This window comes from Carassius auratus, chromosome 16 (genome assembly GCF_003368295.1).
Source record: "Carassius auratus strain Wakin chromosome 16, ASM336829v1, whole genome shotgun sequence".
Taxonomy (NCBI): domain Eukaryota; kingdom Metazoa; phylum Chordata; class Actinopteri; order Cypriniformes; family Cyprinidae; genus Carassius; species Carassius auratus.
This window is the reverse complement of record NC_039258.1, coordinates 25,845,173-25,865,053: the sequence shown is the minus strand read 5'-3', so window position 1 is coordinate 25,865,053 and position 19,881 is coordinate 25,845,173. Positions and strand designations below refer to the sequence as shown.

Here is a 19,881-nt window from a genome sequence, read left to right as displayed (position 1 = left end):
AAGCGGGTGTTGCAGTCATTGCAAAAGTGGTCACACATCCAAAATAAAACGTGTCTCTAAAGTTTGGCCAAGATTGGTCATGCAACAGGACAATGATCCCAAGCACACCAGTAAACCTACAACAGAACAGCTGAAAAAGAAAGAAACCAGGTTTTGCAAACCCTGTCAAAGTTCAGACCTCACCCTGACTGAAATGCTGTGGTGAGAGCTGCGCATAAACAAATGTGGACAAACCTCAATAAACTGGAGCAACCTTGTAGAGAAGAGTGGGCAGAAATTCCTTCAGAATGACATGAAAGACTGATACAGTCATCCAGAAAATGATCACTTCAAGTTATACATCTTTATTTTTCATTTTGCTATTAAATTAACATTTAAGATGCTTAGAACTGGAATGCAGATATGCAACTTAATGAGACATCTCGTACCTCTGTTCTTTGCAGTCAAATCTGGATCACACTGACTGATATATATATATATAAACAAGAGAAAATGGAGGAAGTGAAAGTAGAAATGGTTTCATATTGTATTTATTTCAAGGAATTAATGTACCATTGTCTTTCAACAAGTTTGCCCTGAAAAGTTCGAGCTGCAGAGCTCCTTTATAATATATAACAACAGCCCTGAGTACAAGGCAGAACACAAAAATGTGCCAAAAAGAGAAAAATCACAAATCAGTGGTTAAATAGTTAACATAAATGGATCTTAGATATGAATGAGGAGCAAAAGACAGGAAAGAAAGAAATAAGGTGTACCAATTTTAAGAAGCTATAAAGTATCTGTACTCTTAGCATATACTGGAGGTGATTAACCACAAATTGCCATTAGTTGCACCAGCATCTTCCAGCCAATGGGATGTTGTGCTTTTGTGGTTAGAGATCCTTGCTCTTGAATAAATAGCGTTCATCAACAGTTGTTACAATTCTCAACTGAAACGAGTTAAAGCTTGCAATACAGGTATTCCCTACATCACAACTTATTATACGGTATTAAAAATACATTTGGATCCTCTGTTCCAGCATTACTTTAATGTTTTATATCTTTGGGAACCCAAACATAAGTGATGTAGAATGGTTTGTTTTCAAGACTTAGTAAGTTATGATTCCATTTAGATAATAACGAAGCTTCATCTTGACAGCGTTTTGATATATTTTATAGAAATTAAAATGGTCTTTGGGACACTTTAACATCGGGATTAGTAAGTAGATCAATAATCAATATAAAAAGTGTTTTCATTATGCCTATAGACTTTATAGATCATTCAGACTTGGACACATTTAGCATATATTTGATAGTATCAACAAATGTAATGTTACCATAAAGTCAAATACAGTACAGAATATGTGGTGTCTCATCTCTACTTCCCTCTACAATATTATGACTCACATGATCTCTTTTTCAATGCATGTCAGACAGCCCACAGTTACTTAAAATATGATCACAGTTGTCATATCAAACACATAAAAACTAATGATTGGGCAAGTTGAAATAATAATAATAATTAAAAAAAAACTGAACAAATGAGGAAATAAATGAGCCAGTAGATCTTATGTTATCTGGCCAGGCAAGTGCGGCTCAGGTTACACTGATGGTAGAGATTACTCATGTCGTAAGGGCTTGTTGGGTATTCATTCAGGAAGCTCTGTCACAACACTTAATCATGATAAGACCTACCAAAAAGACCAATAGAGTGACATGTACAGTGCTGCAGAGAGTGATGGGTAATATAAGATGCTGATAAGCCGTGTTTTCTCAGGGCTGTGGTGGACGTACACGTAATGTTGATCGGACTGGTTTGCTCAGGACTGGTCTTACATCAGACTACATTTCATACATTTCACCTGTTTCTCTTTGCTCTGCAATCCAAACTGAGCATTGGCCAGAGAAACAACCAACTGCCAAAAGTCCTTGAATGTGACGCCCTTCCCTTCTTCCACATTCAGTTCCGCCAGGAGTTCGTTAAGTCCTTCCTGATCCCCTGCGGTCTGGAATAGAATAAAGGGTGTGGGAAACAAAAATTATTACGATAGTTGTGTTTATTCCAGAAAATCTATTTGCGCTTCTTATCTCATATTTATTTTCACTGCTATTTTGGTTTGTCCTAGACAAAATGCCATCGATATTCTAAGAAATGTTTTGCCAAATTTCGGAGAACGGAAGTAAACCATTGTTGATTGTGGCAATTTAGCTTTTAGGTTGATATTATAGGTTTTGAGAGACTGAAATGTACTTAAGTGATCTTACTATTGGATTATGGGTCTTCCTGACTTACCTTCACCATGGTGGGCAGCTCTTTGGAGATCATGCTCTGGAACTCCTGGGCTGTGAGCGTGTCAGCGTCAGTAGGCGAAGCAGAATGGAAGTTTTTGACCAAGGTGTTTATGGCCAGCTCTAGCTCTGTGTACTACAGATTAAGAATAGTTTCAGACTCAAGCACAGGTAAAAAGAAACATCTCTCATAGAAAGAAACCACCTTTCAGGCTTAAACTCATCAAACCATTTGGAGAAAAACATGTAGTTTAGTATTAACATATACAATGTCAGTAATCCCACCATAATCCTATATACCATAGATTTATATTCAGTAGACTGCAGAAACTTTTTTTTTTTACCATTGTCTTATTTTTAATATCTTTGTCCATTCATTTAACTTCTTTGTTTTCTGTCTTTTCAACTCAATTTGAGGTTTCGGTTTCTTTCGCCAGTTGTTAATTTCAGATAACTTATAGGTTGTAACTATGGCACCACTTCAAGGCAGAAATTAAGCTTATAATGGGTTTGTATTTTAATTATTTTTTACTGTAATAGTTTTGATGTAATATATCAACACATGATGGCAAGGCTTTGTTGCATTTCTCATGAAATCCTCAGTTTATCAGTAGTTATCCGTTTGTTTGCTGTTGAACAGGAGCTGTAGAGACCTGTTACTACCTTCTTACTATCTCTTGCAGAGCATTCCTGTGCTCGACTGTTCAGCATGACTGACATCTACTTACTCACTGGGCGTTGGTCACAAAAAAAAGACATAAAACGAAAAACATAAAAGCAAATGAAAAGTAAAATCGTTTTTTAGTCTTAAGATGACCATCAAAAATATTCATACTGTTTATGGATAATATTGTTTAAAATAATGTAACATAATGTAATTGTAATTGCACGAGTTCGATTATTTGTCCACATATATTGACCAAATTATGAATTAAATTAAGTATACATATAAGTTATATTTTATTCAAGTACATTCATTTAGACTGAATAAAAAGCAAGTTTTAATTCATTTTCTTCATTTGCAATATCGAAGGGAAATTATGACGAAAAAAAACATGTAGGTGAAATAGGCCTAGCCACAGGTGGATCATGTAAGTAAACTAATTTTAAAAATAAACTATTTAAATACGACAAAAAGAAGAGCTTACCTGTTCAGCCATTGGGCTTGTTTTCTGTCCCGAGCGGAAACTGCAGCAGGTGAAGTGAAGTGACAGTATTTCATCACCTGAGTCTGACCAGCGCTCGCGCCTGCCTGCGTCACGCCCACTCTTCACTCACACACGGGTAATGTTTACGCTTTTATAGTATTGAGAGTTTATATGCGAATATATTGTGTGCGGAATGTGTGTTAATTTGCGATACACGCAGAGATTAACTGGTAACATTACCGTCTTTGTGGAAATAGTAAAAAATATGAAAATAGTTTGAGTATTTGTTTTACAGTTAAGAAACTGCAGCTCATCCTCGACATTCCTCCGACAACCATGTAAATGCAATGCAACCAGACCAACCGCATTTTGACAGATGTGATTAGATTACACGAGATTACACTTGTAAAATATTTTTAGTTTCATCATGTATACCTATTTTGCAGTTTGGACAAGGAGAGAGAATTAAATAAATAAATAAAACACATTCCTGGTATTGTACTAACAGATTTATATCCAACACCACAGAACCTGCGAATGAATAAAGCAGATTTGGCCTTAAACTCTATTATTAATCTCCACATTTTGATGGTCGGTTTGGCCGTTGATCCCTATAGAATGATCCTGATTGGAAATACTGAAACAGACATAAAAAAAAAAAAAGACAAATGGTTAAAACTGTTAATTTGAGAGATGGCTTTATGCATCTGTTAACTCAAAACCATGTAACACATCTGCTCAGTTACTCTGGACACCTGATCGTTATTCGCTTCCTCTCTTTTCCTCTTTTCTCCGGGACAGGCTGAGGTGATGTTACAGCGATCTCCCCTAAACTGGCTTGCTCCTCATCACTGGAATCTCTGAAACTCACAAATGTAAGCATTAATGTGTCAAACTTTACTGTTCATTTCCAAATTGGCAAAATAAAAGCTAATCTGACTAATGATCAAACTGAAATTAATTTGTTTATATAGTGTATACAAAATATGTTCTTGCATGACCATAATTCTGTTTCTTTATTAAATAATTATATAGTATATAATATACCTTCAACACTTTTTACCTGCCGATTCCACAAACTAGACTGTTTCATCCTTGTGAAAAAAAGTGTGCTTACAGTGTTTACTTTTTTGGTATTATTGCTACCACAGATGCTGTCGACAGAGGTTAACTTAAGTTATATTCATTTCAAAAATATTTTTTAGTGTCTGTCATGTGACATACAGCTCTTGGTCCGCGTGGAATGTGAGGGGTGCTGTACAGATAGCACAGAGCTTCCCCATCAGTCTGAAACACAGCGAGCAGTAATGGCCTGTGAAAGGAAAACATTTTGTCCAACAGGTTGGTCTAATATTCTGTTTCTTTTTGCCAGTTAAAGATGATCTAAAATCAATTGTTTAGAACAAGAAAACCAGCCTGTGCAGTGAGGGGTAGGGCAGATATGCACTTCGTCATCATGAGCTCTCGTCTTCAACACTTTCCCACAGGCCGCACACGATTTTTTACCGATATCCAGGAGCCTGGCTATGATGCCACCCCCTGGTAGGCTGCAAAAAGAAGCGGAGTGTGTGTATTTGTTTACTTTTTCACTGTGATGTTACATTTAATTTTAGTCTGAATCATATTTGTGGAGGAGAAATTGAAATATTAAGGTGGTGCTTAAAACGTTACCTAACAGACAATATTTGTTGTAAAGTTTCAGGTCAGTAATATTTTTGTATTAATAATTAGTAATATTGTGAGATATTATTACAATTTAATATAGCTCTTTTTGAATATATATATATATAAAACCCTATTTCTAACCCTAATTTATATATATATATATATATATATATATATATATATATATATATATATATAAATAAATGCTGTTTCTTTTGATCATTCTAATAAGAAAAAATCCAGAAATAAAAGTGTATCATGGTTTCCACAAAATTAAGAAGCCGCTTAACTGGTTTCAACATTAATAATAATGAGATATTTTCCTTGAGCTGCAAATCTGCAAATTACATTTGACCAAGTCAGTGTTTTACAGTGATTTTTATAGTGGTTTATACTCACTGTTGAGCTAATATTGATATAATGCCATCATGTTGCTGGTCTATCCTGTTTCGTTGTACAGCCCTCAGTAAGGCTTTTCCTAAAGACCCGCGCTGAGTGAGAATATGCCTGTGAAGGTACTGAATTCTCTTCTGCAACATGCACAGTTAGTATACACATAGTTTGTGTTACTTTAAGAATTGAATTAATACTGATAATATATTCATAATTAAAGCAAACTGAAAATAAACCAGTTCAGTCATTGTCTTTTTACAACCAAACCTGTACACATAAGTGTTTTTCCTCCATGAGACATAATTCTCTTTACAGATCAAAAAAAAAAAAAAAAAAAAAAGCATAGTAAATAATTGATAAAAATCATTTATACGGTTTTCTTACTTTCTCTCTTTCAGGATGGTACCTGGCACATACAAATCTCTGTAGACGTGTGACGTAGCCACCAGCAATCACAATAAAAAGAGTCAATCCATAAAGAAATCCTTTGTTTGGAGGGAAGACAAAGGTAAGACTCATAACCCAATAAAAGTTACATTTTTGCATAGGCCTATATCTATTATTTTTGCTATTACTGAGTTGTGATGACTAGCATTGTAGTACAATAACAGATGTTGCTTTAGGTTAAATATTCAGTATAATTATCCTAAATACACTTCGAAATGACACAGATATCGTTGGCACAGTAGTTCATTTGTATTAGTATTTGTGGCTGTGGTTTAATTGTAGTACGTTTCATCTGTTGTTCCAGTCTTGACCACTAGGAGTCACTAGACTGACGGGTGACAGATGTTTTTATCTTTTTTGTACAAATGTCTAACTTTACTGGTATTGTAATTGTACCAATGAGCAGGTATCTCATGTAGTCTGGCTCCAAAGGCTGCATGAGACATTTCTTGCTAAGCACAGTGATGTTTCCTTTCTGCAGGATGTCAAATGAGGCTGCTATGTCCCGAAAGATATCCGAGGCATAACCAGATCCATTCACATTCACTGCTACCACTACAGGAGCTGGAGGTGACAAAATGAATTAAAATGGTAAAAATCTATGGTAGAACATGCTAGACAAATAACAAATATATAGAAATTAAGCAAATCATTGACATATTACTATTTTATTTAAATGTAAAAATGCTTAAATATGTATTGCAATGTGAAAATAAGAATAAACATATCAGTATAACTAAGAATGAAAGTGAAAATATAATAAGTTACATTTGCAGTGGCATATTAGTGAAACTGTGGAATACAACAAAGCAAAACCATTGAAACCATACTTTGATTTCATTGTGTGTACCTTGGGTGACGATTTCACCCTGGGCCTGATGGTGTACCAGCTCAAACACCCAGAACACCATGAAGTCGACAGCTATCAGTATGACAGTCATGACCATATACCTGAGCAAAGACAGCATCTGACCTGCTATAGTCCGTCTCTCTCTCACAGGCAGATACAGAGAGGCTGAAGGAGACATGAGAGGCAGAGTACCAAAATTGTACAAAATCATAAAAAATGTCCTAAGATTATATATTGAAATGTATCAATACTGCAATGGACTGCTTAGGCCCAACATTATGCAAAATTGTTAATATGGCATAGGCTAATTGGAAAACATTGATAATTTTGGTTTCTAAATGTCGCTTTCAGTTATGATTAGTAGCCGATTTCATGGTCTCTGAACAAAACACTATGTGGCTGTCACAAACCATATTTATCCTCATTGAAAGTGAAGTTGTTTTTAATGTAGCCTTTTTTAATGATACAAAAGCTGTCACTCTGGGGCAGTACCTTTTTTTACCTTTTAGATCACAATAAAGAGTTAACAGATATTAAGCAGACATTCTACTAATACTCGAATGAGTATTGTCAACAGAATACACAAAAAGGACCATCAAAATAAAGAGTTAAATTCAGTGCATCCATTATAGTACTATACTACTATTACAGCCTACTACTATTAGGTCAGTAGGTGAAGAGTAGGTGGTCTTTTGTGGCACTATCCATGTCTACACTTCGAAAGCAATCCGGTCAAGTACGTTTTCGACTACCTCTGGAAGTGGTCAAATGTGAACAAGGTCAAAACGTTTCACATCTCGTTTACACCTATATTTAGCATTGTCCACTTGTGATCCGATCGACCAAAACGCATCTTAATACCAAGTGTAAACAGCATTTTATGTCTCTCTGAGTGTGAAACACATTCCCTGTTCTCTGGTAGTTGCTGACTTTTACCTTGTTTACTTTTTCCTCAGCTTTGCTTGTTAATACCTTTTCTCTCAGTTCAGGGCCCTCCTCCACATTTTTGAACCCTTCAGCTCTGTTTTACTTATCTAAATGTCTATGAACATTCCTTCCCTTCTTTCTTCCTTTTGACCCTTTGCCCCACGCTATCTATCTGCTAACAGACACATGTACACATAATTTAAGCATACACTTACAGGGCCTGATGTAGGTGAGAGTTTCTCTGTGGCTGAGGGGAAGTACAGCTGCTTTGCCCTGTCTGGAGCACTTCCTGTCCAACTCAATAAACTGGTCGGTTATGTAGATGTTTTCAAAGTTATCATTATGAAGGTACCGGTTTTTGTACAAAACGGCCCTGTTCACAAACACATGACAAACAACTGAAAATTAAAAAAAAAAAAGATCGATATCATTTTCCACAATAAAGCAATATTATTAACTACAATATTATTAACTAAATATACTAACAATAATTCACTTCTACTATTTTAGACTAAAAACTGAACAGCTCTATTTAGTTCTGACGAAAAAAAAAAAACTAAATAAAGATACATTTTGTGAATAATTCTGCAATAATTTTATGACAGTACTGACATGGTGGATATGTCTCAGTGTGTGTTAGAATTGACTATGACTACTTGTTTTTAACAGGAAGTACATACTGGAGATACATGAAGAGAAGCAGGAAGAAACCCAAGTATGCCAGCAGGAATTTGAGCTCCAGGAGGAGGCCCAGCTCCTCTGACACCTCCTCCATGATCTTCTGAGCAGCATCCTGTATGGACTGACTGTTGTTCAGATGCTGGTCAAAGTTGATGGAGGTAGAAATGTTGAATTCAAACTCCTTTTTAATTCGATCAAAGGCTGCAATAGTTGCTAGAGGTAAAAACAAGAAGATGGCAATAGCTAAACAATAAGCTTATTTCAGAATAACTGGATACGTTTTAACTGAATAAGTTAAGCATCACTCCATGCCAGGAAATGACTCAGTACTGTTCAAAGTAGGAATCTCATAAGAGCTATACTTACGAAAAGCCAAAGCAGTCTTAATGTGGTCAGCAATATATGATGGTAAGATGCAGAACAGCTGTCCCACTGCCGGAAAAGCCCGGTAAAATAAACAATAGGCATTCATTAAAAAATATCATCTGTGCAAACAGACTCCTTGAAAAAATAAAAACTGAGAAAAGACATCCGTTTTCAGTGCATTACACTAAACAGCAGATTTCTGCTCTATAAGGCTGTAAGAAATTATATAAGTGCTGACTCTGTAGCTACAGTTCATGTTTAGATTTGCTGTTAGATCATGGCCATCCTGTTGAGGAACGTGTGAGATAAATACACATGGGAACACAACCACCCCTCTTCACACTGTAACATTCAGGGTACTTAAACATGACAAACTATTCCCACAGGAACAGATATTGTAAATAAACTTTGTATATATCGAGCAGGGAGATGAACTGTACTTAGGACTCTGTGTCACAGGAACCATTTGTCCAGTTTCTGCAATGGCAGAATAGATATACAGTACTATGCCAAATATAATGAAAACAAACCACTGTGACGCAGAAAATAAACAGGATACTGTAAATTAAAGTAAGGAATCATTGCATTGAAGCTATAAAGTTTCCTGTAAGAGTGTAATGATAGGGCTTTCAAGGGACTAATCATATACTAGAGACCCACCGCGTGCGAGCCCACAGAGGGGCTGGAATCCATCCAGGAGGTGGCAGAGGAACGAAAACACAGAGAGCAGCTCCATGCAGTTCTCACGGGCTTCATCAAACAGCCTAGTGCACTTCTGATATGGCAAGCCCAGATTGTCATTACACACATCACCAATATTCGCCAAGAAGTGCAGTACATTTCTCAGAGTACAAGCTGAAAAGGAAACAGAGAGAAAGAGGGGCTTCAAACATGCCTAGACCTCAAACCTCAGCCAATAAATGAAAGCCCATATAGGTGGGTTTGCCCGAAGTTTGACTGATTGGTTCACTTACCAACATGCCGCACAGATTCCGTCAGAGCTCTGATGAAGTTTTGTGCTCGGCCTGCCATTGAGTGAGCATTCCTCGCTATCTGCTTTATCTTACTCAGGGCCGCTAAACAAAGACGTTTTCAGTGTATCAAAAGAGAAACATGTACAACATACTACTGTGGTTTTCAAGTAAACCAGAAGACCCTGATTACCTTATTCACATCGGTTTCAATAGAGTTAGAAATAATATATTATAAATGTGTGTGTGCATGTGTATCTAAATATTTGAATAATATAAATTTATGGACTATCCCTTTAAGTTATTATGTTGTGAATTTCAAAATCCTTCCTCTACTTTTTTTGAAAGAGGTGCATTGTTGATATCTTTAACATGTTGCTCTTGCAGATAGACTCACGTAGCAGTGGGTTGGCAGCACGCTGCAGGAGCTGTTGTGTTTGGTTCATGGCAAGTTCTGCACCACAGATCACACTGTCTGCAGCCCGTTCAACATTTTCCATCGTGTTGCTCACTGGGCCTTGGATAACCAAGGTACAGATGAGGAAAAAAAGGAAATTTTTACCCCTGACTTAAAGACAGAGAAAAAGATGCATGGAGTGTTAAGGTGAACAACACAATAGGAAAAACTTGAGAGGTAATAGACTATTGATAATACAGATGATTTAACAGTATTTTAAATAATTAAAAGTAGATTAACAGGAGGCTGGGGCTAGGTTGTCTCACAAGGAAGGGCTGTATCTCAGTATATGCAAGGTTTTGAAAAATCCAATCAATCCTAGTGTTTTTAGAAGTTGTTTCAGAATGGAAATGCCAGAACCTTTAAAAAAATATATTTTTTATTCTGCTCTCCAAACTCCTAACTGAACTGAACAATAAAACTATATACATTCAGATGGAATGTCACGTTAATGACACGTTATTGTAGGTACAATCAAACTCAAATGTCATTTCAAGCTAATATTCGTAATTTTTCACATTTTACGTTAACTTCACGTTTACATATTTATTTGTTACCTTTAAATATTTTTGCTGTTTCGTGAATTAGCAGGTTACATTCTGACAACATGAACATGGGTTCAAAAGGTAAAATGTGGGTCTTCAGTGAACTGTATCTTATTTTCGCGGACAATGACAGTGGAGATATAATTTTTTTTATTTCGTTTTTTCAACCTAAGAATTTAAAGTAGGCATATGTGTATACACTGAAATTTATTTTTATAATTTAATAACCAACCTAGAGAAAAGGCGTGACGACTAGCCCCGGTCTCCGGAATATATATTTTAACTTATACGTGCGCTAATAGGCTATTAAATTATCAGCAAAAATATTATTTACAGTTTCACATATAACACCTTATGGTTAAGAAAGAGATTAACAGCTGTTTATTTACTCGAGCACAGCATTGGGAACATCAGCATGACGTTGGTGTGCACGCGGTCAGAGAGGCCAGTACCAAACCCCGCGCAAGCGGCGATGATGACGGTAGTGATGATGCAGAACCACAGATCGTGGTTCTGGATGTACAGCGCTGTCAATCCGTAAACCGATGCGAGGAACAGACCCAGAGTAAACCCAGCAAGACTTCGCTTCAGCTGACGCACCGCCGAGCCGCGGCGCGATAGTCTCCTACCGAGACACTTTAAAAAAGCTGCTTTTGGGATCATCCTGAAGAGAAGTGAAAAAGAGAAACAGAAATGTATTTTTTAACGATAAAAAAGAGAAAGCATCCTGAAGCATCGCTGCGTTAGACTTACCTATCCACTATAGAGCTTGTTAATGTGACAGCTGCCCTTTAGTCAAAAATGTTATAAATTTTAGATCAGAGTTTGACTTTGATACACGTGAGCGGGTATGAGATGGTCTAAGACCCATTTCCAAAACATAGCCTACTAGTACATTTTGATTTCATAAATGTTAAAATGCTGTTTACATCAAATCCATTAGAGCTCATTCTAACTGACTCATGGTTGCATCTTTTAAAACTGCTTTCTTTTGCAGGGTTCTTTGGTAGCAGGGAAGAAGAAACCAGCAATGGAGTGTCTCAGGGAAACCCAAACTAAATTACCCCACTCAAGTGTGTTTATCTTACATTTATAGGAAACAATATCAGTCTACTACACTAGCTATTGTGTAGATAATGACTTTTTGTGAATTTGCAGCGTTGGAGAAGGTGTGTAAGCGTATTCTGCCACCTGGAGTTTATAAGATCCTGTTCGGACCACTGTCAGAGTTTCCTGTGGTTCGACGTCTCACAGGAGCTGTATTTGGTGCTCTGAGTGGAGTGGGCAAGTAACTCTGCAAAATCTAGTGTACACTACCGTTCAACTGTTTAGGATCAGATTGTAGGTAATCTTATGTTAAATAGTTTTGAAAGTAGTCTCCTTAAAGTTCACCAGGATTGCATTTATTTAATTAAAAAAGGAAAATAATTGTATGAAATATTATTGCAGTTTAAAATAAATATTTTCTAATATATTGTAAATGTAATTTGTATGGTAAAATGTCATTTCAGTAGCAATTACCCCGTTCTTCAGTATCACATGATCCTTCAGAAATCATTCTGAAATGCTGATTTGGAGATAGTTAATCTTATTTTTTATTATCATGAATGCTGAAAACTTTTTTCTGCTTAATATTTTTGTGGAAATAGTGATGCACTCTTTATAGAATTCTTTCATCAAAAGTTTTAAAAAGTAAAAGTTGAGCATTAATTTAAATATAAATCTTTTGTAACATTACAGCATTTTTACTCTCACCTTTGATCAATTTAATGCATTCTTCCTGAATAAAAGTAATATAAAAAAACATATATATATATTGCTAACCACAAACATTTGAATGGTAGTATATTATTTCATTAAATAAAAACCATCATATTACAGATATATAACTAACATTACATGCTGATCTTGTCTTAACATGTTTTTAAAGGATTGTATTTCGGACTCATGCTAAATATTGCCATGACAACAGTGCAACGTGTTATTGTTGGATCTGTGTTTGTGGGTGAGTACACTGAAGAAAGTAAACATTTGACCACAGTCATTTACTATTGAGTATTTTGCACGAGCTGTATTGTGTGTTGTTGCAGGTCTGTGTAGTCTTGGAGGCATGTTTTCCTCCCTGTTTCGCTGCTCCATCCTCCTGATGTTTCCTAGTATTATTGGATCTCAAGGTCGGACAGTCCTGATGGTCTATGTGCTGCATGGACTTTACCAAGGTAAAAATCCTAACATATGCAGGAACATTAAACAAAGCACAGATCTCAGAAACATGGACAGTCATGAGCCTTCATTAATTTTTGACCCATCACCTTTACTCTTCTCATCAGGCCCCATTGCTAACATCCAGCGTAATGTGCAGGATGTGGCCTCCTCCATGGGCTGTAACATAGACCTGCAGATCACACACAGTAAGCTGATGTGGAGAATGCTGACAGAGCCTTATGTGCAAGTAGTGCAGGAGATAGTGGTGAGTCCTGACACTAAAGTTCACTTTGTCAGATATTTTTAATGTAGTCTCAGTCAAACATTTTTTATTTGCTTAAAATTGTAACCATGATTCTTGTCATTTTGAGAACCTTTTATTTTGGATGTGATTAATAACAATGAATCGTTGCACAGCACTAGTTTAAACTACAATTTAAAATTCTTCAAAAATATTGCATGGAAAAAAGGTTCTCAACGCACATTTTTGGTCATCTGACACAGAGTGTGAATATACAATTTGCCAATATGAATCTTGGGAATCTGTCCCACGAATACCTTTCTTCACAGAATGACAGTGATGTATTTCAAAAAGAGGCTCAAGATGTGAGCAGACAGTTCCAGAAGATTCGGGACGAGGTAATGGGTCAGTACGGATATGACTCTCTTGGTAAGGAGTCTGTCCATACGGCCAACAGCACCCAGGAGGAGTATGTAGTGAAGACTCGAGCTCGCTGTGACTGTGAGTAAATAACAAGAAAACAGGCTATTATTGACTGTGTTTGATTGGGCTTTTAAGCTGAGCTCGATCTAAATGATGTTGTGTGTAACAGATGTGGTGCAGCAGGGAGTTAGCCGGTGTCAGGATTGGTTCAGTGTTAAGTGGGAAGAGTGTATGAATACCATTCAAGCCCCTCTTATAAACCACCTCCTCTGTGTACCTATGCAGTTCCACTTTCTGTGTGATATCATGAGAGGTAAGATTTGCATGTTGCATCTGAGCTTAATCTTAAACGAAGAGGATCCAGGTGTATTGAGTTACTTTTCTCTCAGTGATGACATCATGGTGCACCGAGAAGATCCCAGTTGAGGGGAACTTTGGTCAGACCTTCGACAAACTGAACGACTCCATCAACAGGCTTGCAGAACACTTCACCACCGATGTAGTCCTTGAGGTACTGCAAATCCTCTCTTTCTTAATACAGAAAGTAAAAATCTGATTTTCGTTTGCATGTTTTAAAAAGATTTTTTCTTATGGTTGGTCTTGAAGAAATTGGAGCAGCAGTCAGTGTTTGGAGTGGGCATCCTCCTGAATTTCTCTAAGGAGCTGAGCCGTGAGTTTCAAGAGAAATCAGTCATTGCTCAGAAGATAGCTGGGGTGATTAAATTCCTTCTCTCATTCACCTTCATCACCGTGTTCACCTCGTAAGTTCTCACTCCTTTCATTAGCCCTGTTGTCAGTGTATCTGCTGCATTATTCTAATAATACAATATATTGTAAGCAATAATATTAATATGATTTTTGTACGTAATTTTGTCTAGAAAATGCCGGGCAATAAAATAATATCTGTATAATACACCAAAAAGTTTTCAAGTTATAATGAAAGTTATAATAATAATAAATAATAATAATAAAAGTTTCTTGAGCATCAAATCAGCATATTAGAATGATTTGTGAAGGCTCATGTGATACCACACGAATGATTTACATTTGAAAATATATACAAATTACAATAATATTTCACAATAGTACTGTTTTTTATATTTTTTGATTGAATAATGCAGCCTTTGGCAAGTATAAAATTTCCTTAAAAAAACACTAAACAAATCTATTTGACCCCAATCTTTTGAATGGTAGTAATATATAAATATAATATAATATTTATATAAATTACAAATATAATATTCCATAAATTGTTAATTTTGCTTGCAGAGCGTTTGTATATGTTCATCAGTATTGCAGAGACATTCATTTCGACAATGTCTACATAACAACCTACTTCAGACAGATTGATGCTCGCAGAAGGAGAGCTGTAAGTTAAAACCTTGCATTTACATAGATCCGTATCCGTGTTTGTGCTAATTTGAGCATCTGTTTTAGGGAAAAAGATATTTGCTGCCACTCAAGAAAGCAGAGCAAGAGATCTTGATCAACCCATGGAGCTTATCTATCCACCCCAGCGAGCTCATGCCTGTGGTACTGTATGCTGTTATGGTCCTTGTATTCAGCATTGAATTCATGTTCTGATGTTCAGGCTGTGTATTTAATGGAGCAGAGTTAATATTGAAGTGTACCATTTCTGTCCAAACAGAATGTTTTCAAAGTGGTTTCTCAAACTCATAATTCTGCCCCAAACTCATGCTTTTGGTTGAATAACTGTTGCTATGTTAGCCTGATTAGGATCCTTAAGGAAATAGAGCAATGTTTGAGTGGTTTTGGTGCTTTTCAGGGAAATCAGCCTATGAATGAATAACTTAAGTTGTCTTGTTGATTTTAGTTTTGAAAGGTTATGTCTTTCGTGCAGATTGTGGGCTTCCTGCAGGTTGCATCTCTGGCTCTGTTTGTGTGTGTTCTGCTCACTGTTGATGGAATCCTGTACAACATCTTTGACCTCATCCGAAGACACACTTTCACCACATACTCAGTTACTAGTGAGCACAAATACACACTATATATGTATATGCATGAGCAGTATTTTTCACTGACATACCCATGTGCCTTAGACTGCTTGCACATTAATTTGATGTAAAATATTACTATATATTTTCTTTCTTTGTCTCTGCATCTGTAGGTGTTCATCACATAGAAATTATAATTGGTGGAGATTCCATGTTAGCCAGACTTCTGCGGAAAACCATTGGTGCCTTCAACACCTCCTCCAATCTTGATGTGCAATCCAGTAACTTCCGTAGGTTATTTACTATTTGAGTTTCAATATTCTCACTGCAAGGATCTATATTTTAGTTTAATTTTACATGAATACTTTTGGGGAAAAGACACTGAGCGTTATTTATTGTGAAATCCAAGTCCAAAGTTTGCATACACAGAAGCCCTATTCAGATGAAAGAGAAACAAAGACCTAGAAGAAAATAACCTCAGTGCAACACAGCTGGAATAAATCTACTTCAAATATGTTATAGCATCATGACCCAGATATCAGTGTAATATTGTATTGCTAGGTCTCTGATCCTCAACATCATTCAAGGTCTCTCTATACCACCGCACTCTCAGACTGGTCTCAGTTTCTTTCAAAATGCCATTTCAAATATGTCAGGTTTCTTACTAGCATCCTGAAAAAAATGAGAAGGAGAGAGTTCTCCAACTTCAATACTAAACAGACTGTGAATGTGAGAAACTGAATTCCTCATTGGTTGCTTTTGCAGGGGACTGTTTGCAATAACTGATTCTCTCCTGAGGCCAAGTGACGTCCTCAGTCTAGCCGTCTATTTAATCTGATCAGAGTTAAACTCAAAGCTCTGCTTGTGTCTGTGTGTCTCATCCAGATAGGTCTAAATTGATCTAGAGCGGTCAGCACAGGGCAGTGCACATGCAGACGGCTGATGAGGGGACTATTTATAACACTAGCATGACAACACGCATGCCATTGTATTCTGACGGATCGTGTGACACTGAAGACTGGAGTAATGGTTGCTGAAAATTTAGCTTTGCCATCACAGGAATAGATAAAATTTTCTAATATATTAAAATAGAAAATCGTTATTTTAAATTGTAATAATATTTCACAATATTACCGTTTTACAGTATTTTCAATACATAAAAGATACAATCAGATAAAAAATCTTACCGACCACAAAGTTTTGAACTGTAGTGTCCAAGCTTGAATGTCTTAATACACAGACTTGATTCAGACTATTTTGTTTTTGTATACTGTATAATTTTAAGAATACAGTCTTAAACTGATAGAATGTTCACCATCTAAAATCTATCTGAAAGTGACTTTCATTATGATATTTACATACTGAATTCCAGTAGGTATTTTTGTTGCACCTTCACTTTGCCTCATTTTCCTTCTTCCTTGTGTGTGTGTGTTTGTGTGTATAGAATGTTTGCCCCGCCCACATGCACTGAGCCAGTCAAACTACTTGGGGATCTTCATCCCCCTTTTACTGATGTGCCTCATGTGCTGCCTGCAGGTGTACACCAATCGTCTGCGCAGGGTCATCACCACCTTCTACTTCCCAAAGGTACCATTTCCACTGACAATCTTTTGGTTAAACAGTCCTGTCCTGTTCAGCAACCCTACAGTGAAATCCATCCAAGGGGCCCAGCACCTTATGAATGACTGATTATGCGGATGGACGGTTTGTTTGGATCAAGAGACAGAAGCTAGTGCTCCTGGCAGTGTTTATCAATAACAATATTGGTCTGTCATAAATATCAGAAGCTCCTTATGTTTCCTTTGGCTAAGGAGATTAAATGAGTCACTGTTCTGCATGTGCTGCTGCTTTCTAATGCTGATCACGTTTTGGATTACATAACCAGACAGATGCAGGAATAATAGCTGTTGGACTTGCTGTAATGTAATGTGTGCATGGCAGCCATCAAGCTAATGCCCTGTTGATGAGTTGCTCATGCAGTCTGAAGTATTTTCCAATATAAAAATTAGTAATTTTTTTTGTTATAATATTGTCTATTTGCTGACAAAATTGCTTAATTTTTTAAAGGAAATTTCATCTAGGTATCTTAAATCAGTATTCAGCTGTGTTTTTCTTCCTAAAGCGTTCTTTTCATAATGCAGTTTGGGATAAAAAATAATAATAATTGCCACCTTTCATAGTACATTTCACAAAAGATTTCTCCCAGCAGGAGAATATTTATTATTGCTCAGGCTTTTATTTTGCCGTTGTACACTTGGCACAGGAAGGCTTGAACAAATGCTAAAGGTCTCTCCTAGCATAACTGGAACAAACAAAAAGCACAATAACAGGCAAAATTACTTCCTCTGATGTCATTTTTTGTTTACATCCAGTACTCCTATTAAAATAAACTTTGCATTTTCATTTTGTTTTTCATGTGAGATATGGTCCAGATGGCTTACTTGTGTTTTAAAGTAGTGTAAGATAATAAGGTTACTATCAAATTAATAGAAACTTTGATGACTTGTCTTTGGGTTTTTGGCTCAGTTCTGTAGAACATGTGCCACTGGTCCATGGGTAGTAGAGGTACATCTCTTATACGCAATAAAATCCTTTTTGGTCATCATTGTAACTGCTATCCCTATTCAGCAAGTTCCAAGTGTCTCAAACACAGTGTACAGTGTAAGAGGAGGATACTTTCTCACACATATTGAGTGAAATATGTGTTCTAGTGTATGTGTGGGTAAAGTTCTAATAAGATAAGAGGGTTTTAAAGTAATAGCATTAGATTTGCATCACTCCGTGTGCACGTGCCGGCATGAGGAGGATTACAGGCACCCAATAAAGCCTGATTCAGCTAGTGGCAGAAATATTAAACATATGGTATGTTTATTCCTGTAATCCTACAGGTGAACACTGTAGTGCTATATTCCTATAATCTGAAATGTTATCTTCAGTATTTTGATGGACGAGACTCATTTGATTAATTTTTTTTTATTCAGAGAGAAAAGAGACGAATCCTCTTCCTTTACAACCTACAGATCCAGAAACGTATATCCTTCATCAAAAGACAACAACATCGCCTGAGAAATCAAAAACAGACATTTATAAAGGTGTGTGTGTGTGATACATCTGCAGAGGGCCTTACTGAGAAAACTGAACATTTTTGTACATTTTCCATTTACAACCTCTTTAGGTTTTTCAGTTCTTTTAATGTTGTTCAAAAATTGAGCATTTTTAGAACAGAATTCATTTACGTCATAAATTTAGTGAAATCTGAGAAAAAGCATGAGACCAAGGCTGCATTCAAAATTGTATACTTCTCCACTGGTAGGCAAACATGTCTGAATTTACAGTATTCATAAAACGGTAAGCAAAAAGTACTGGGATGAATTATTGTTTACGCCAAGATTCTGAAGTGTACATCCAATGGACTGTCCCCTGAGGCCATGACAGGATTTGTGAATGGCAGTGAAACTGGTAGGTCACATAACAGTGACAACATAACAAATATGATACATCTGGATTACATTCATAATAAAACATTCAAAGAAGTGCCTACTCAGTCCAAGTGGGTTAGATTCATTTGAAATTACTTTGCCTTTTTGAAAAACTGCCAGCTATTTTGAGGGAGATTATCTATCTGACAAGGGAACAACAACATTTAAACAATTCTTCAGTAGCCACATCTCTCCTGCTGTAGCAGTAAATGCACAACAATGGCCTTAGGGCTATATGGCAAGTAAAACACTCAGCAAATTTAACCCTTTTGATTATTTAATAAATCCCCAAATATATGTTTATGGTCCAATCTCATCAAAGTCTGCCTCTTCTCTACCAGGTGCTATCGGCTGTTTTGGCCCCACTGAAGCGTGTGGGCTGTAGGCTGCGCTGGTGCTGTCTGTGTGATGGGTTTGTGAGGCAGAACCAGGCTGTAGAGTGTAGTTCTGTAGGCTGCACAATAATCTATTGTCAGCAATGCTGGACAGACCTGGACAACAGCTGCTACGCCTGTGTCCCTCATGACCAGTGTGGACAGCAGGACAGCGGCTCTGAATCTGATGTGTACTATGGCTTCTTATGAACTTCAACTTCTGCCATGCAACATTTTCACAGCTGCATACATTTATGATATTTTAAGTAAATAAAAAAACGATGATAAAAGCCTTTTTTGGATTATTATATTGTCTTTGCTAAGTGCAAACACAACTGAAATGGGTAAAAAGAAATTAAGTCGCCTAATCATCTCATGCAACCTTAATCTTTAAACCTTTTAAACGAAGCCATTTTTTATGATATACTTTTGATATATAAACTTGTAATTAAGTCTTAAATAATGACATTAGGGGTTCTTATGTTT

The 19,881-nt window shown here is 36.5% G+C and overlaps 2 protein-coding genes across 4 annotated transcripts; one reads left to right on the top strand and one right to left on the bottom strand.

The window, feature by feature from the left end:
* Positions 1-514: 514 nt before the first annotated feature.
* Positions 515-11,561, bottom strand: dcst2 (DC-STAMP domain containing 2). The gene is made up of 18 exons (XM_026284854.1): positions 11,472-11,561; positions 11,108-11,382; positions 10,114-10,284; positions 9,720-9,821; positions 9,406-9,600; positions 8,746-8,811; positions 8,379-8,592; positions 7,914-8,071; positions 6,772-6,936; positions 6,318-6,485; positions 5,859-5,959; positions 5,481-5,611; positions 4,833-4,963; positions 4,641-4,728; positions 4,172-4,276; positions 3,417-4,053; positions 2,273-2,404; positions 515-1,985 (listed from the first exon to the last, which is right to left on the bottom strand). The coding sequence occupies exons 2-16, from the start codon at positions 11,379-11,381 to the stop codon at positions 3,975-3,977; spliced, it is 2,148 nt and encodes a 715-aa protein (XP_026140639.1). The 5' UTR covers position 11,382; positions 11,472-11,561; the 3' UTR covers positions 515-1,985; positions 2,273-2,404; positions 3,417-3,974.
* On the top strand, positions 11,323-19,741 carry dcst1 (DC-STAMP domain containing 1). Of its 3 annotated transcripts, none has more exons than XM_026284858.1 (17): positions 11,323-11,392; positions 11,716-11,791; positions 11,877-12,002; positions 12,649-12,723; positions 12,809-12,937; positions 13,049-13,188; positions 13,494-13,665; positions 13,757-13,900; positions 13,977-14,098; positions 14,194-14,348; positions 14,857-14,956; positions 15,025-15,120; positions 15,449-15,575; positions 15,716-15,832; positions 16,987-17,129; positions 18,524-18,634; positions 19,363-19,741. In XM_026284858.1, the coding sequence occupies exons 2-17, from the start codon at positions 11,749-11,751 to the stop codon at positions 19,603-19,605; spliced, it is 2,043 nt and encodes a 680-aa protein (XP_026140643.1). In that variant the 5' UTR covers positions 11,323-11,392; positions 11,716-11,748; the 3' UTR covers positions 19,606-19,741. The 3 variants fall into 3 exon arrangements, with proteins under 3 accessions (XP_026140643.1, XP_026140640.1, XP_026140641.1); XM_026284855.1 differs by having other exon boundaries at positions 11,323-11,413; XM_026284856.1 differs by lacking the exon at positions 11,323-11,392 and adding an exon at positions 11,476-11,566.
* The last annotated feature ends 140 nt before the right edge of the window (positions 19,742-19,881 follow it).

Coding starts and splice junctions, on each gene's coding strand:
- dcst1 (XM_026284858.1), top strand. CDS start 11,749: ATGGAGTGTCTCAGGGAAACCCAAACTAAATTACCCCACTCAA. Junction 11,792..11,876: donor AACTAAATTACCCCACTCAA/GTGTGTTTATCT, acceptor GTGAATTTGCAG/CGTTGGAGAAGGTGTGTAAG. Junction 12,003..12,648: donor TGGTGCTCTGAGTGGAGTGG/GCAAGTAACTCT, acceptor ATGTTTTTAAAG/GATTGTATTTCGGACTCATG.
- dcst2 (XM_026284854.1), bottom strand. CDS start 11,381: ATGATCCCAAAAGCAGCTTTTTTAAAGTGTCTCGGTAGGAGACTATCG. Junction 5,612..5,858: donor ACCATCCTGAAAGAGAGAAA/GTAAGAAAACCG, acceptor TGCATGTTGCAG/AAGAGAATTCAGTACCTTCA. Junction 4,729..4,832: donor CCCTACCCCTCACTGCACAG/GCTGGTTTTCTT, acceptor TTCCTTTCACAG/GCCATTACTGCTCGCTGTGT.